This window comes from Asterias rubens, chromosome 2, assembly GCF_902459465.1.
Source record: "Asterias rubens chromosome 2, eAstRub1.3, whole genome shotgun sequence".
Lineage (NCBI taxonomy): Eukaryota > Metazoa > Echinodermata > Asteroidea > Forcipulatida > Asteriidae > Asterias > Asterias rubens.
The window spans coordinates 14449332-14467903 of record NC_047063.1 but is presented as its reverse complement, the minus strand read 5'-3'; the positions used below and the strand labels follow the sequence as shown (position 1 = coordinate 14467903).

The 18572-nt window shown below is 39.3% G+C and overlaps 1 protein-coding gene across 2 annotated transcripts; it reads left to right on the top strand.

Annotated features, from left to right (window-relative positions):
- Window positions 1-215: 215 nt before the first annotated feature.
- Window positions 216-16678, top strand: LOC117307194 (leucine dehydrogenase-like). Of its 2 annotated transcripts, none has more exons than XM_033791871.1 (10): window positions 216-810; window positions 2970-3076; window positions 6227-6348; window positions 8474-8599; window positions 9839-9931; window positions 10689-10792; window positions 11369-11464; window positions 12311-12454; window positions 14106-14195; window positions 15406-16678. In XM_033791871.1, the coding sequence occupies exons 1-10, from the start codon at window positions 259-261 to the stop codon at window positions 15583-15585; spliced, it is 1614 nt and encodes a 537-aa protein (XP_033647762.1). In that variant the 5' UTR covers window positions 216-258; the 3' UTR covers window positions 15586-16678. The 2 variants fall into 2 exon arrangements, with proteins under 2 accessions (XP_033647762.1, XP_033647763.1); XM_033791872.1 differs by lacking the exon at window positions 6227-6348 and adding an exon at window positions 5041-5162.
- The last annotated feature ends 1894 nt before the right edge of the window (window positions 16679-18572 follow it).

Here is an 18572-nt window from a genome sequence, read left to right as displayed (position 1 = left end):
TGTTTTGTGTTTAATTGTTTACCAGTATTGGATTATTGTTGGCATTAAATTATGTCCTTTGATAGACCATGCTCAAACATTAATGACCATAACATTTACTCGGTGACAACAACACTGCCCCTTTAATTCCTGCTTTTTGTTCAAGAAAAGTGGTCGAGCGCCCTCTAGTGGCAGCTGCCTTTTTTTCTTGTTCTTTTTTTACAAAAAGCCGCGAATCACTCTCGTTTGCTCGACCTATCTGCCCCGCAAACTATAAAAATGTTAAATTATCGTCGTCTTTCAGTCGGCTTAAGGCAAGCAACAACATGTGCTTCCAACGTATTTCTTTTCAACACGAGGCAAACTAAACATTTGAGTTTCAAGTTTAGTTCGGGGTATTTTCAGAGGTTTTATGCTAGTGCGTCTGTCACGGGACAAATCTCACTGAATCCTCGAAGCACTCAACATGGTGGAGGTAGTTCTGTTTCTAAAACTTCACCATTCAGGTCGATTTTGTCTGCTCGGAGTCTATCCTTATCAGGAACAGCACGCTCTAAGGAAGAAGCTAAAGCAAGCAAATCCCTGCTTGACCTCCAACCGAACGACTTTGTCGACTTCATGAATGAGAAGAAGATTCGGCGGTGTTTTGTCGTGTACGACAGGAAAACCGGCGAAGTTCGGGTGTCCCACCCAGAGCTGACTGAGCTGGGGGATTTTGCTCGCAATGACCGGGTGGATTATGACAAGCATGAGGCGATGTTCCTGGAGATTGGAGAGCGGTCGGGTTGCTTACTGGGTGCATTCGTTTGGAGGACCAACAGGGGTCAAGCTGTAAGTAAGAAACTGTCCCACACCAATCCACAGCAAGAATGTTTTCATGAGAATGTATTTTTGGATGTTAGACAACTCAACGGTTCGGAAAACTCAACGGTTGTTGAGACAGCTCGACCGTTCGGACAACTCGACAGTTCAGTCAGACACAGCTCGACTTTGAGACAACTTGACGGATGGCCAAGACAAGTCGACGGTTGAACGGTCGACCTCCGTTACTGACAATGTTTACATGAATAACCTGTTAATCCTAACCCTTACCCTAGCCTAACCTAGTTGCGATAACGTAACCCTCCTCCCGACGGCCGCCAACTGGCATCCGTCGGGAGGAGAGTTACGTTATCGTAACTAAGCCTAACCCTGTCCCTAAACCCTAACCTACCCCCCCCCCACCCCGTTCCCGGCCCTGTGCGCGCACTGTGCTGAGCCCCCGTCACGGCCATCCGCCGACTTGTCTTGGTCTTAAATCGAGTTGTCTGACAGTTGAAAAACCGTCAGTCGAGTTGTCCGAATCGTCCAGCTGTCTCAACCGCCGAGTTGACCAGGCTTTGGCGTTGGCTAGACTGTAGACCCAGTTACTGGGGTGCTGTACTCTTTTTTCTTGAATTTTGTCATCAGTCATACGACCAATAAAAATGAAAAATTTCAAAAAAAGGAGTAGGCCCACAGCGCCAATTACAAATTTTGAAAAAAAGCAGTACAGCGCCCCACAGCAACTGGGCCTAAGCGTTGGCCACATCATTTATCACAGAAGAATTGAGTTCTACCTAGCCCCACTTTTTGGCCAAGCTGAATATCCTTGGACACAAAAGTGGAGCTAAGTTTTTCCATGGTTTCTACCAAACCCACCTTAGATAATAATAGTTAATAGTTAGTAGGCCTTCACTGGGTAGTAGAAGTTAACTTATCTGAGTTACTGGACCACGCAATTCATTTTAAACTTGGATATGAAAATGCCAGATAATGTTTAAAGGTTAAAAATCATTGTTGGTTGGGTCCAGTAACTCGCCTATAATAAATAAACTTGGCCTTCAAAATTTAAGCCAATCACGATCTTCCTTGGATGAGTGTCCACCACTTTTGTTGATAGTCACATATCACAACGTGAGGTCGCATGCACTGTTTGGATAGTGGTTTTGTGTCTTTTGCTGGGATTATTTATATCACCACATTTGTTCCAAGGTATTTAACAATCTTAATCATGGTCTCACATTTCCCGATATGTCCTTTCTCTATGATTGTACAACAAGGACAAGGCATGTATTCCTTGAACGTTTACATTGGAAGATTTCAAGGGGCACCAAAGCAATAACCTTTGGGATGATGGCAATTTGCAGGTATTAACAACTTTTACAAGCCTGTCTAGACTAGCTATAATATAACTAACACTGGGAGACAGGTCAATCTGTAGCCAGGCACCGTGAAGTACAATAGAATTTAGAAACACATTTTTGAAACTTTCTGTTCAAAAGCCTATTTCACAACGGATCGAGCCAATTCCTAGGAAATTTCTGTGTTTTTTTTTATCCTGCCCAGAACTCCATGTTCAGTTCAAGCCTATGCAATATTTTCAAAGAAGGATGAACACCCACGATTCAAACACCTAGGTTATCTCGCTTTGAAACCCTATTCTCAAGCAGGGGTAACTATTTCCTGATGGCCATTTCCCAGGAGTTTACCAGGGTTAGCAATTCAAGTTAAAATCTTAAAAGTCTATTGGGATCTTTTGAAGGGGCAACAAGGCCAAGACCAGGGCAACAGATGCCATGTCATCTGTGATCTCTGTGTAATTCCAGGCTTAGTTTTTGACAGGATAACCCAGGTCAAAATTCCAGTTGAACCTAGTTAACTGGGGTCAACTGGTTCAACTGGATAGGGACCAAACTACTCGTCCATTTTCCATATTAACTAACTGGTTTGGACTAGGTTTAACTGTGCTCAGCTAGGTTGAAATTATAAACCAGTTGGTTTCTGTCCATTTTCGATATTAAACCAACTGGTTTTAACTGTGTTTAACTAGTTTATCAACTGGTTTTCAACTAGTTCCAGTTAAACACAGTTTAACTAGGTTCAACTGGAATTTTGACCTGAGAAAGAATACTTATATAAACTGACATTGACAATGTGTTATATTCTTCTGAATCTCTCTTGTCAACCAGTGTGGTGGTATCCGACTATGGGACTACACAACCATGGAGCAGTACTTGAGGGACGGACTGCGGCTTGGTCAAGGAATGGGAGTCAAGTCAGCTCTGGCTGGTTTATGGTAATATCTGTTAAACCTAACCACCATCAGAATAATACTATACGAGATGTTAAATTTGCATCAGGGATAACGGTTTTTTACCCGTACGCCGATGCATGTTAGCACTGTATACTCAGTACTTTCTCAAGTCCTGTGAAAAAATATCGCAGGCATGTTACTCGGGTGGGATTCGAACCCATGACCCTTGCGATTCTAGAGCAGTGTCTTACCAAGTGCAGTGTCGAATCCCACCCGAGTAACATGCCTGTGATATTTTTTCACAGGACTTGGGAAAGTACTGAGTATAAAGTGCTGACACACATATCGGTTATGGGTAAAAAAAACAAAATTAACATAATTATTATGTTAGACCTATAGGGTGTTTTTAGGTACCATACTAAATGCACCAACATGCAATACAATGAAAGTCAGGACCAGACCTGTTAAGTGCTAAGCTATAGCTAAATTCATACAAAGGATTCTGTATTGTGAACTGAGAACTGGAACACTTTCATAGAGCCGCTTTTAAAACCACAACAATTAGCTAAGTTGCCAGCCAAATAGCATACAATCTGTACCACTGGTGACTGGTTTTCTGCCAACTTCTTCTTAACAGGAAAAAATGTTGAGCACATTTAATCTGTTCATTAAGAGCTGGAAATCACTGCTTTGATTTGCTTAGCAAAAAAATGGGCACCAGTCACAACAATGTATGGTTAAATTATAGAATTTGACTGGTGACCTGTTTCTATCTGCTAACCAATATTTGTATTTTTGCTGTACTTGGCAAGTTTTTGTGCTTACCACAGGCTCTATGAAATTGGGCTCGTGTTCATTTATACTAGCCTTGCCATTGGCACTGGACAATGGAAGAAGGACCTTCCTCCACTCTATGGTTACACCTACCTTGCTGTATGCATTGAAAGTTTGGTGGGGACTTTTAAAAGTACTGTATCTGTCATATCTAGACCCCCTACCCTACTATGCAACACAATGCAATAGACTATTGGTATTAAATTGAATACAACATGTAAATGCAACAGAACACAATCACATTTACAGGGCTCAATAATTTACCATTTACACCCCCCCCCCCCACCACCCAGCCCCCTTATGTGTCAGTTGTATCAATTTATCAGTTACAAACTCTGTACAATAGATTGACGACGACTGACACGCATCACCATCACGGGAGTTGTATTTCACACCATTGCAAACCTTAAATGCATTCTCATATTAAAGAAAATCACCATGGATGCATTTCCCATTTAGCCCAACCATTCAGGCGTACAGATTTTTGTAAACGATCAACCATATATGTTTATTTTGTCAAAAACCTGATCATAACACTTTGCATTTAACTCTCTGTTCTTTTGTCACACTGATATCCATTTTTTGTTTCTTTTACGACCAGGGCACAATGTTTATAAATACAATCAACAATGTTTGTTCATTTGTCAAAAACTCAATCATAACTCTCTTTTTTCCTATCATCTCTTGACTTTCTTTTACACCTAAATCATATTATTATTAATTTTTTTCCCAGGGCCCAACAGTAGCTAAGCACAACAAATATGCTTACAAGAATAAGGGTACCAGCCAAATACCATGCCACATACATGTACCATTTGTGTACTGGTATCCTGTTCCTTTTTGCTGAGCAGGAAAATTTTAAGCTGTTTTTTTTAAGCAGCTCTATTTGAGCCCTGATGTGGACTTCACATACATGTGCTGCCTGCAAATGAGCATCAAATGTATAGCCTAGATTTCATTTCAGTCAGTTAAAAAAAAAAAGGAAAAAGGAAAACTTATTCCAGAAGATTATTACTTGCAATACAACAATAACAGTTATACCAAGAAGTGAACATTTCGCATATCACTATTTTTGTTGCCGATTTATTTAACAGAAGCTTTCCCCTTTATTTATTTTGTTTTCTTTTTGTTCTACATTTGGCAACCATATTTTGACATCTCCATCCTCACAGGGCTGGTGGAGGGAAAGGGGTCGTTCAACAACCACGTCTTGGGGAACATCTGGATCCAAACACCCGCTCAAAGATATTCTTTGATTATGGGGACTTTTTGTCCTCTTTAAATGGTTGCTACGGTATGACAACTTAAACATGTTTTTCGGAAACTGCTCAGTTGAGCAAAATGGGCATAAAAGTAGTAATAGAAAGTGTATGCTTGTGATGTACACACCTTGTAGTTACCACCGTTTTACAACATTTTAGAGTGGAGCCAGTTACTGCATTTTGCACACTGTTATAATTTGTTGGCGTGTGATGTAATCAGGTTATGGCGAATCCATGCATGGAAGAGAGTGGTACTGAAACAGTAACGATGGTTTGAAATGGTATCTTGTTATGCCACGATAATCAGTCTGCACGTATTGTACATAGAGAATCGCAATAGATAAAAGAGAGACTCCTAGGTTTATTTCAATTTTGTGTCGTATTCATTTTCCAATTTTCACAATGCTATTGTATTTTATACCCTTCCAGTATCTTAACAGATCCTCTGAGTTATCTTTGGTCTACATGGGTCTGTAAACGTTGTACAGGAAATTTGGGTTCAATCCTGATTTCCGATGATATTCAATCCAAACCACTTTGAATTTGAAATTTATTTTGACTGATGAACAATTCCTCCTTTTCAAAATCAAAACAAATAAATAATACTTAATGGCATGATGGTTCCACGCAAAGTCTTTCTCGGCTAGGGTCGATTAGGTTGTGATAACGAAACCCTCCTCCCGACGGCCGCCTGGCGACCGTCAGGAGGAGGGTCACGTTATCGCAACTAGGGTCGATTAGTCAGGCCATTAAATATTTTGTGTATGGATATATACATGTATCATAGGTCCTTTGGTTGGTAAGCAGTTTGCAACAGCTAATTCTATTTTCTCAATCCAGTGACATCATGTTTCATATTTCACTCTGGAAAAAAACTAAAAAACAAACCAAAAATTCCCTGTACAAAAATTAACAGACACCCCCCCCCCCTGCCTGTTATCATCTCTTTCTGTTCCCTCTAATCTACTCTTTCTATACCGACCACTTGGACCCATTCTCCATCTTAACCCATCTTAAACCTACCCCTACTCCTTCCCCTACATTCTAACCCCTCATCTCTACCTGGTCTTTCTCTCTATCCTCCTCCCATATGAAGGGCCGGTGGTGGTGTGGTTCGAGTATGCGAGCCGAGGGAGCGTCTATCACTTGTCTCTGACCCACGGTCATCTCTTCTGGCAGACTGTGGTTGCTTTCTGTCCAGCCTGAACGGATGCCTTGGTACGGGGCTTGACTGAAAATAGTCTTGAAAACACGAGAAATTCAAAAAAGTGCTTTGTTTTAATTTCTGCACACATTTAAAAACTCACTCATTTAAAAGATTGCTTGTGTTTTCCTTAAACAAATATAACAATGTTAAAACTGTGGCTGAAAATAGTCGGACACAAGAAATTCCAAAGTGCTTCGTTTTAATTTCTGCGCACATTTAAAAACTCACTCATTTCAAAGATTGCTTGTTTTTTTCTAAACGAATTGAATTTATTTAAACTGTTGCTGAAAATAGTCGGACACAAGAAATTCCAAAGCGCTTTGTTTTAATTTCTGCACACATTAAGAAACTCACTCATTTAAAGACCCTGGACACTATTGGTAATAGTCAAAGACCAGTCTTCTCACTTGGTGTATCTCAACATATTCATAAAATAACAAACCTGTGAAAATTTGAGCTCAATTGGTTGTCAAAGTTGCGGGATAATAATGAAAGAAAAAAAAACACCTTGTCACACGAAGTTGTGTGCTTTTAGATGGTTGATTTTGGGACCTCAAGTTCTAAATCTGAGGTCTCGAAATCAAACTCGTGGAAAATTACTTCTTTCTCGAAAACTATGGCAGTTCAGAGGGAGCCGTTTATCACAATGTTTTATACCATCAACCTCTCCCCATTACTCGTCACCAAGAAAGGTTTTATGCTAATAATTATTTCGAGTAATTACCAATAGTGTCCACTGCCTTTAAAAGTTTGTTTTTTCCTCAAAAAAATGTAGAGGCATCTTCCTCAATTAAAACAGAGTTTGAACATCAATTTTTTTCCTAGGTTTGTTATCTTTTAATATTCTGTTAACCCACACAATTTTTGAGTACAAACTGATAAATTGTATGCACTATACTCTTTGGAAAACTACTGGATATAAGTTTTCCCCCAATCAAAATAGGCAATTCACGGTTCAGTATGGACACAATTTCAATTTAAACATGGTTTATCCTCAAAGGCACTGGATCCTATTGGTAATTACTCAAAATAATTGTTAGCATGAAAACTGACTTGGTAACGAGCAATGGAGAGCTGTTGATAGTATAAAACATTGTGAGAAACGGCTCCCTCTGAAGTACATGTAATGTAGTTTTTGAGAAAGAAGTAATTTCTCACTAAAATATTTGAATTGAATAAATGGCCTCAGCTGAGGTCTCAAAGTCTAGGCATCTAAAAGCACACAACTTGTGCAACAAGGGTGTTTATTCTTCCAATGTTCTCTCGCAACATCGATGACCAATTGAGTCCAAATTTTCATGCAAATTTTATGCATATTATGTTGAGATACACCAAGTGAGAAGACTTGTCTTTGACAATTACCAGTGCCTTTATAAGTGGGTATAAGGGTGAATTAACAATGATGACACTTGCTGATTCGTGCACTATGATTATTATTATTGTGGAGTGGCTTGGCTCTTGCTTTTTTCTTTTTTCTTTGCATGATTGCATCTGTTATAGAAAATAACTTTAGCATCCTATGTTATTTTGTGTTCACACTTCTGTTTTTCCTGCACACTGTGTTTGGTTTGAAGCTTGTGTCATTTGCTACAACCAAAGTAATCAATAGTGGAACACTTGCACGTATAATTATTTAAAAGAAGATTTATACTTATTAGAATCCATGTTTTGAAATAGACGGACAGCTTTGATTATATTGTATTGACCCCTTGTAGAGGTCGCATGTCCAAAACAACGCTGTCACTGACGCCAATGAAGACCTATCATTTGCAGAGAGTTGTGCATGGTTGACCTCAACGATGACACAAATGCATGGGGTATACTCCAAACACAAACTTGAAAAATTTTCAAGCTTGAATAATAGTACCTTGCACAAATCATGTCTCTAATAACTCGATGTTGACCAATAGTACAATTCAGTGAGATGAAAATAGTTTCCAATGCTTACAAAGTGACTAATTTTTTTACCTTTAAATAATACTTGCAAAATCTTTTCTTGCATTTCCCTTTTTGTTTAAGTTATTTTCTATATTGTATGTTCGTTTTTTGGTTGCTGCCTTCTCCCCCATGCATTCTCATCCCTTTCATATTTCAGATTTTTACTCTATTTCATACAAACTATAATTTTTGTTGCAGTTGCTGCAGAGGATGTTGGTCTTAACGTAAGAGACCTGGACAATGTTCACATGTATACCCGCTACACGACTTGCATCTCTGAGGAAAAGGGAGGCTCTGGGAACCCCTCAGTGGCCACTGGCAAAGGTAGGGCTTTACCCTACTAATAACACAGGTTTTACTGGCCAATTTCAACACCAATCCATTCATTACTTCATTTGAAAATGGATGCCCCGTGCATTCAACTTTGAAAATGAGTAATTTTATTCAACCAGTTTAGCATTCACTGGTCAAATAAGATCACCCCTTTTCAATAGGCCCCGAGACCCATTCAATTTAGTAAAAGCCAACAGCAAGAGCTGGCCAACAATTCAATTTCATGAAGTGTAAATAGCTAGTAGAAATTCAACTTCAGAATGGCCAAAGAACACCTTGAATGCCTAGAAATAACTATGGGTGCAATCGTTTAGCTTCCCTGGGTCGACCCCGGTCTGCCCCGGTACGTTCGAATAGCTTTGACGGGCTCACCTGGGTCAGCCCCCAGTGCCCTGCTTGTGGAGTGGGTCACTTTGGGGTGACCTGAGGTGCATGCCGTCACCACGAGAGGGCAAGTGTGATCGCTCGATTAGCTCTTGTCAGGGGCTCACCCGAGTGAGCACCGCGGGGTACACCCAGGGAAGCTTCACGAATGCACCCATAGAATGACTTAAATGAATCTGAATGAAAAAAGTGAAATCATGTGTGCATCAAAAATGAAATTGAATGTAAGAGAAACTATAAACATAAATATGAATAGTAAACTTGCAGGTACAACCATGAATAAAATCTCTTTGGAAGGAGTGGTGGCTCTGAAAAGAGCCGGTTTGGTCTTGACATCTCCAACAGTATACTCTGCTCGTCTTCAGGAGAAACTGAAAGAAATTGAATGCATTAATAGCTCAAAATATGCCCTAGTTTTAGTGTAAACGGGGGAAATTCATGAATTTGAGTGGTGGTAAAATTGAATGTTTTTCATTCTGAAATTTCATGGAAAAAACTGCAATAAATAATAATACAAAATTAAAAGCACCATCTAACTATGACCAAACATATCCTGAACAATGGAAAAAAAAGTTAATTATTAAGAAAAGTGTACATAACAAGACACTTGGATTATCAAAGCCTTCCCGGCGAAGAGAACATAAGAAAATGTCTGATGGTTTTTTTTCAATTCAATGCAAAAATGGTTTATTAAAACACGTCTTGATTGATTTGGACATGTCTTGACATGATTTGGCGTCTACTATGGTCTCAAGAGCTCCCATTGCCTCTGTGCAGTATTGAGCCTGGAATATGTGCTTTGTTTGACGTACTGATAAACTGTCTCTGTTCATCTCTTCTTGACAGGAGTAATCTGTGCAATGGAAGGAGCTCTAGATTTCTTATGTATGGGTTCTCTCGTAGGAAAGAGAATCGGCATACAGGGAGCTGGTAATGTCTGTAAGTTCACCTCCCTTCTATTGACGTAAATGCCATGTCACCTAATAATGCGCACTTCACTGAATAACACACGCTGACATTGACCACCAAAATGGCGCATCCAAGATTATTCTGATGATGACTTCAGGTGAAATGGGTCAATACCAACTATGGTTTTCAACATTAACCCTATGGAGACAATAGCAGCAGCAAGCGTCTTATACAGGCGTGATATTCTTCCTACATTTGTTTAATTTCTAACTTGTTTTGCCCTTGGAAATTCTAGAAATAATGATTAAATAGTCTGAAATTTCTATTAAAACCTACACCATGTGTGCATGTAGGTCAGCTCCTAATTTTTCCAAGGACCAACTATAATGCCAGCTACGATTTCACCAAACTCTTCCTTATTTAGGATTAATCTTAGGACTTGGGATGAGTTCAGTTCCATACCTAAAGACGTCAGGACAAATTGAACCCATCCTAAGTTAGGATGGGTTACTCGTCCTAACTCGAGATAGGAATCTGAATGCAACGGGGTAAAACTGTCTAGAATAAATCATTTAAGATACTGTCCCGATTCGAGTGGTTCCGTCTTTAACTTGGTATATTTTAGGTGTGGATCTGACAAGAAGTACATTCCTGTGTAGCAATTGATGTTTTAATCTTCCGATCTTTCTTGCAAGCTTTTGCCATTTTTTTCTCCTGGACGTCCATTACCTTTATGGCCTTTTTGGCTGATGACTAATTTTCATTTGTCTAATTGTTTTGTGAGCAGCTACCGTCATTGTCCAGGAGCTTTTGAAGAAAGAGGTGTCTCACATCTATGTGACTGACTGTCACATGAACAGAGTGACTGATATGAGGAATAGATTCCCAGGGGTAAGCAGTTAGCCCAAAATCAAAGTAATTGTTCGTGGATATGCTATTTAAGCAATCGCACAACATTTAGTAAACAGTATTGTCCAAAGGCCCACACTTAATGTATCACAACTATATAAAATAACAAACCTGTTAAAATTTAGGCTCAATCGGTCATCAGAGTCGGGAGAAAATAATGGGAAAACCCAACGATCAATGGAGAGCTGCTGATAGTATAAAACATTGTGAGAAACAGTTCCCTCTGAAGTAACGTAGTTTATGAGAAGGAAGTAATTTATCACTGGAATATTTGAATTAAATAAGACGCCTCTGCTGAGGTCTCGAATTCAAGGCATCTTAAAGCACACAACTTGTGCGTCAAGTGTTTTTTTTCTTCCATTAATCTGTCGCAACTTTGACGACCAATTGAGTTCGAATTTTCACTGATTTGTTGTTGAGATACACCAAGTGAGAAGACTGGTCTTGACAATTACCAAAGGTGTCCAGTGCCTTAAAATGAGTAGTGATTCCATTCTACTGCCTTAGTAAACATCACCATTGATTAACACAATTTGTTTGTCTTGTATTTCTGTACAGACGGCTGATATTCTACAGGTTGAGAAAGTACCGTTAGATGACAATGGAGTGTTAGCTCATCACTGTGATATCATTTCACCATGTGCCCTCGGCAATGTGAGTGTCCACCACTGAAGCAATGCTGGTTACTTATTCACCCAAACCAAATCCCTCAACTTCCTGCCTGCTTAAAGGCCGGTTTATAGCCGCGATGGTCGGGCGATGGAAATCTACTAGGGTTAATAAGTTAGTTACTTATTTACCCAAAAGCCCTCAACTTCCTGCCTGCTTCATGGAAATCTGCTATGGTTAATGAGTTAGTTACTTATTCAAACCAAAGCCCTCAACTTTCTGCCAATGAGGCCACAAGCAGCTTGTGCTAAAATGCCTGTAGTGGCCACAAACGGCCACAAGGTTTGACCTACTATCATTCACAGAAAGAGGTCCTCGCAAGTCATGTACAGAATTGACATTTTCCGATGTTAAGCCCTGAACTCATTCTTCTTGCAAAAGTATTTTAATGTAAAGTAGCTACTCATTGGCTAAAACAGTGACTTGTTTTTCAGCTAGGTTAGGTATCAGTAGACTTGCAGGGTAAAACCGTCTCGAAATCAAGCATCTGAAAGCACACAACTTTGTGAGACAAGGGTGTTTTTTCTTTCACTATTATCTCGCAACTTTGAGGACCAATTGAGCTCAAATTTTCACGCTCAAGTTTTTTATTTTATGCATATGTTGAGATACACCAAGTGAGAAGAATGGTCTTTGGCAATTACCAAAAGTGTCCAGTGTCTTTAAATTTAGATCCTTGTTGCAGACTGTTTTGGTCAGCAATGACTCTCAACCCTGGATAACTGATATAATGAAATGTTTCCAAAGTCACTTTTACTGTTGCTGTTACCAAAGTGCTTTAACTTTAAGAGTGGAAACAAATGAAACTTCTGACTTGTCTTTACTGCACAGGTTTTGAATGGAGAGACGATTCCCACAATACAAGCTAAGATTGTATGTGGAGCTGCAAACAATCAGTTAGGCTGCCCTAGTGATAACCATCTACTCAAGGAGAGAGGGATTACATACATCGTGGATTACCTGGCTAACAGAATGGTAAAGCCCATTTCACACCGGAGCTTTTGATCCAACAAATTTTGTGATTTCTTGCTACCAGGATAAAAAATAGCAAAAGCCACTCGTGTGAAAGCTATCCTAGTTATGAAATAGCAAACGATCCTGACTAAATATAACCACTATCGAGACCGACTATAACAAATCGAAACTGCGTTATAATCGCACTGATCGGACGTGTGAAACTTCTCAACCAAGGACCCTGGTTATGCTGTCGGAGTCTGCCTGCGCAGAACGCGCTGTGTGCCTCAGATAGTCATGTGTTTGTTGCGGTTTTGCCAGTACATGTACGTCCATTTTTCCATGGCACTGTTCATGTTTACCTTCAAGTTTTTCTGAGACAGCCTTCCATATTTTGTGGTTATCTTTTTCTGCACGTCTTCAGTCCCCATGACGTTGATCAGCTCGATCATTTTTGTTGATCGTATCATCGTTACTCCAAGTCATTTTTTTATACATTTTCTATGGTTTTCTAAATGGTACTTGGAAAAACACTGCTGTGAAATACCAAACGATCGTGGTGCCAGACAGTTGGCGCCCGTAACCGAGGACGTTGGTTATCAGTGCTCGTGTGAAAAGGGCTCAAAACTCCCCCACCCTAGAGTAACAAAACATGGCTTTGATGCTTGGTTTTTACACATAGCTTCTATGACCAAAAGAAGCTGCATATCTTGTGTGTATTAGATCTATTGTTTAACCCTTGAACTCTTACATCATTGTTCTTAATTGTAAAGGAAAGGAAATGCACACTTCGGGTGTTTATTGAAACTTGTACAATCTAATAACAGACCTGTGGTTGATTTCACAAAGAGTTAAGGCTGGTCTTATCTAGAGTTAGGACGAGTTACTCGTCCTAACTTAGGACTAGCCTTAAGTTGTTGATATCTCATAGGACTAGTCCTTACTCTTTGTGGAATCGACCCCTTGGTGCTTTTGCAACCCTTAGGCTTTAGCTCTATCTCTGGCTCTGGGCTTGGTTTGATGTTGTAAACACGGCGCAGAATGTACCCGGCTCCAAAATTGATGATGGAGCCGACTAAGCTGGGGCCAGAGCCTAAGCTGCAGTTAAAAAAGTTAACAAAAATAGCCCAGCTGTGTCATGATTTTTGTGTAAGCTCAAAACCATATTGATGTCTATACTTGCTTTTTAAAGTATCTCCTTTATGTGTTTATCTGTGTATATCCATGCTTGTTTGCTTTTTATAGTTGTTCAGTGATTTGTATTATCCTTTGTGCTTTTTTATACGCCCTTTCTTGCCTTAATATATTTATTGGGAGTCTGGAGACATACGCCTTTTGGCGATGGTAATTTTTTTTTTTTTACTTTTATGCTGTCCTGGGCACCCCACTGTTGTTTTACTTTTTTTCTAAAATATTTTGAATGTGTTGACTTGTGCTTGTAAATGTGTTTGCCCGAATAAATATTATTATTATTGTTATTATTATTATGATCAGTAAAACCTGGGTTTCTTAAACAAGATATTTGCCATTCCTGTCTTGTAGTTGAGTGATCCCCCTATTTTGTATTTTGAACTAATTTGTTCAAAATGTAGGATGGTTTTGGGTATCAAATAAATGTTACTAAACTGAAATGAATTACTGAATGTTTTGCATTTGTGTCTTGGATCTCCAGGGCATTGTCAACTGTGCGAATGAAACCTATGGGAGACTACCGGATGATCCTGCCATCAATAGGCACTTTGGACGAGAGTGGGAGAACTCAGTAAGTCAAAAGCAGACGTTGAAGGTTAAAGAAATCATAACAAGTCAATTGATCTTGCAAGTTTGTTGTTAAAGTTCTCAGTGATACTATATTGTCTCCCCCACTTTTCACAGGTAATCGTGTAGAACAAGTATCTGACAGATTTTTCTGAATAGAAATAAATAATGGTATTACTGGTGGGGCTAAAATTTACTTTTATCATTTAGTTTTATTTATCTATTTTTCTTTTTCTCTGGGGCTATGCGAGAATCCATAAGATCGCAAGTCATATAGCTCAAAGTTATCACAGGACTAGTCTTGTTTCAAGACCAGAATTAGTAAAAGCCATCTACACAGTTTGACGTATAAACAGTTTTTATTTGAGCAAGCACTTTTAGAAAAGATTGATCTCATTTGTATTTTCGGCAAGTATACTCCAATACTCAACAGAATTAAAAGTTGTTTTTAAGGTGTGTTCTCAAAGCCTTCAGGATATCATGGTTTTTGAAGTTGGTTTGAGACCATCCTTAATTGAGGAAGTGGTTACCGTGGGGTTGTGGTTGTGGTATCTTTCCTCACCTTCCACCTCTTGAACTGCGGTTCAAATCCTGCAGGGGCACTATTTCATGTATTTGGATTGGGTTTTCAGTCCCTACCCACTGCAAGAGTTTTCCCTGTAATAAATATATGGGGTTTCCTCCCATATCTAAAACTTAAAGTCACTGTACACTATTGGTAATTGTCAAAGGCCAGTCTTCTCACTTGGTGTATCTCTATGCATAAAATAACAAACCTGTGAAAATTTGAGCTCAATTGGTCGTCGAAGTTGGGGGATAATAATGAAAGGAAAAAATCACCCTTGTCACATGAAGATATGTGCTTTTAATTGGTTGATTTCAAGACCTCAATTTCTAAATCTGAGGTCTCGAAATGAACTTCGTGGAAAATTACTTCTTTCTCAAAAAAAATGTCACTTCAGAGGGAGCCGTTTCTCACAATGTTTTATACTATCAACCTCTCCCCATTACTCGTTTTATGCTAATAATTATTTTGAGTAATTACCATTAGTGTCCACTGCCTTTAAACTTCCTTTCTTGACATCATTTGGATTCTTGGCTATAGTACTTTCTGAAAAAAATATATAATAAAATCCCTTGGTACAAAATGTCTCCTCTCATTATTTAATAAACTTCAAACTCAACCAACTTTTATTACATATTTCTTGTACTAGATATTCTTGATGACCAAAAAGATCCTGAAAAAGGCTGCAACTGAGGACATCACTCCAGTGGAAGCAGCCAACGCCATTGCCGACAAACTCAGCATGGATCTACATCCAATATGGCCGCATCGTAGTCAACAAATCATCGATTCACTTGTGGAGAACAAATGGCATCTGCAGAAAGTATAGACTCAAGGAGCAGTGTTTAAGGCGCACATGTGTTGAGCATCGCGCGCTACTGCTGCGGTGTACATGTGCCTAGTTTTGTGCATAAAGACATGAGGAAATCATGTTAATTTTTACTCTTTATGGAAATTAAATGTTTTCCTCATCGACTTACACAATTTCCTTGCCAGGACATCATGATATACTAATCTAGATCACTGACCAGAAATATTTGCAACTAAATTGAAACCGAATCATCTTGAAAACGGTCATGTCTTAGGTGAGTTTGGGGAAAAGACGCGGAAACTGCATAAAATAGTCACTAAAATGAGTATTTGTCAGAATTTCAGTATTTTACTCTGTGCTTAATTTTAAAAAAAAAATTAACAATGTAGTAAATCGTCATTTTACATGCAGCCATGTCAGAAAAATGCTTAAATTGTCGAGGAAGACATTACATTTCCATAAAAAGTGAAAAGGGAAACGATTTTCTCGTGTCTTTGTGCACAAAGTTAGGCACAGGTACACCGCAGCAGTGGCGCGCGGCGCCCATGGCGGCGCCCAGGACTTGCACGCCTGGATTTGTCTATAGCCACATGCCTGCTTTGATCACGATGACAGAGCCCCTTTATGTGAAGGAAGTTACACACCAACTTCTCAGCCATTCGTGAAAGTAGACGAGGGACAATATAATGCAATTCCATTGCGGGCATGTACACACACTGTTAACATGGTGAAATACAATTCCATTGCGGGCATGTACACACACTGTTAACATGGTGAAATACAATTTAGCTGATGTATATTTCTCTGTTATCGTAGCTACAAATCTTGCTTTAAGGAAAGTGGGTTCTGACCTAATTGAAAGCTTTATTATTACACTACATTGTGATTGCACACTCGGTCTCTATCCACTTGACTCTGTACTCATGCTCTTTAAGTTCGAAGTGGAAACTTTTTCTCAAACATGGCTACCAAAATTGATTAGTTAATTGCAGTCTAGATGTGTGAACGATACATGTTATTAACAGAGTGTGAGTGAGGTTAAAATTGTTGCAAGGGTAGACTTGGTTTCCAGGGCCCAATTTCATAAAGCCTGTAAGCACAAACATTTGCGTAGCATGAAATTTATTTCTTAATAAAAACAGGGTTACCAACCAAATGTTCACTTGATTTTCAGGATAAGCAAGCAACAGCTGATTATCAGTAACAAGCAATATGCAACAAATGGAAATTTGGTTGGTAATTCTGTTTGTTATCAAGGATGAAATTTCATGCTGAGCATATTTTTTGTGCTTGCAGGCTTTATGAAATTGGGCCTTTGTGTTTGGACAGTTGTTGTCTCTGCCCACTAAAAGCACAGTGCACTCAAATAACTATCACATTTTTGACTATCCATTGAAAGAAAACACTGTAAAAAAAAAAATGAGGAAACAGGGTCTTATTTTGTGGACACTTAAAGGAAAGTTCCTCACTGTTTAAATTCTCAAGCAGCAATACCAACTAGGCCAAGATTAAAACCATAGTCTAATTAACTGGCACTAGAACATTCAGTTCAGTGTGCTGGATTATTTGCCAATACACCTCATAACCTGGGGACATCTTAAAAATGTTTATATTAAAATTCAGAAGCATATAAAATCCAAGTCAAAAAAAAAAGATACTCAGTTTATCTGGGGATTTTACCTGTTCGCAGAACTTTTCAAAGAAATCTTATTGATGCCCTACCAATGAGACTACATGACCAAATGCTGAGTAAATTTTAGTGAATAAAGAAAGACAACCTTAAAATTAAAATATCAATATTAGCAAGTGCAAACGTTCAACCTCGCAATATCACATAAAAGTGACACTTTTGCATATATACCTGCAAGTTTATTCTCTTAAAACAGGCTTGCATATATTTTTGTAGATCTTTGTTAGTTCAATTTCTTTGCTGTTTCCCGAAATTAATATCGACTAGTCCTTGAAAAGGAGAATTGCAGAAAAATGATGAAGGATTTCAACTGTTAGTTTTCATGAAGAGTTTCATTTGGTCAACAGAATAACAAAATGTGTTAATGCTCGGTAATGAACAGTACTACAGGTCATCTAAGTCTTGAGACTTGGACCCCGGTGGGGAGTCCCGGTGGGGAGTCCTGGCAGGGAGTCCTGGCGGGGAGTCCCGGTGGGGAGTCCCGGCGGGGAGTCCCGATGAGGAGTTCCGGCAGTACATTGGGTGTCATAGATGTCTAGTTGATAAAGCTCTCTATAGCCTCACCAATGTGGCCCTGGGTCAATTCATGGCTAGGACCATGTGTCAGTAGTGTTGTGCATTAGTTCCCACTTGTGTCCTTTAGCAACACACTTAACCATTGCTTCGTCCTTCGGATGGGACGTAAAGAAGCTGGTCCCGTGTGTTGTGTAATGACGTAAAAGAACCCAGTGCACTTACCGTAAAGAGAAGGGGTTCGCCCCGGTGTTCCTGGCTGGATTGGCGGCATATTGTGCCACAGCACCTACATGTAGTAAACCATTACATGGTGCTATGTAAAAGGAGTAGATCTCATAATTCAAAAACCTAGTCCCACATACCTTGCAGGAAATACTAAATGTTTCAGCGCTTTGAGACGCCCTTCGTGTGTATAAAGCGCCATATAAATATCGACTATTATTAATACCCCACACAACGGTGGTACCACAAGGGTTTTTCTCCTGGCCCCTCTGGTTTTCCTATCTCTGGCTGTGCTGCGTTGTCAAGTGGGTTGATGTGGCTGGATGCCAAAGGGGCCCTCGCATGCCTGCAGCCCAGACACGTTGATAGACATAAGCCCTACTCAACTCAGTTGAAAGTAAGGACAATTACTTTCAGACATGTTTGTAATTCTTCCCTTTTTTTAAAGCAGGAAAATTACAATGGTTTTATTCTTTTTGTAGAGTTACGTAATCAAAATCATACTAATCTCGTAAATAAAAATTTCTATGTAATAAACGTTTTAAAGGGGTGCACAACATTGGTAAGATTGCAAACA

Excerpts from the sequence above, each read along its gene's own strand:
- LOC117307194 (XM_033791871.1), top strand. The coding sequence starts at position 259 with ATGTTAAATTATCGTCGTCTTTCAGTCGGCTTAAGGCAAGCAACAACA. Across the intron at positions 8,600-9,838 it reads CTCAGTGGCCACTGGCAAAG|GAGTAATCTGTGCAATGGAA; the intron begins GTAGGGCTTTAC and ends TCTTCTTGACAG. Across the intron at positions 10,793-11,368 it reads TGAGGAATAGATTCCCAGGG|ACGGCTGATATTCTACAGGT; the intron begins GTAAGCAGTTAG and ends ATTTCTGTACAG.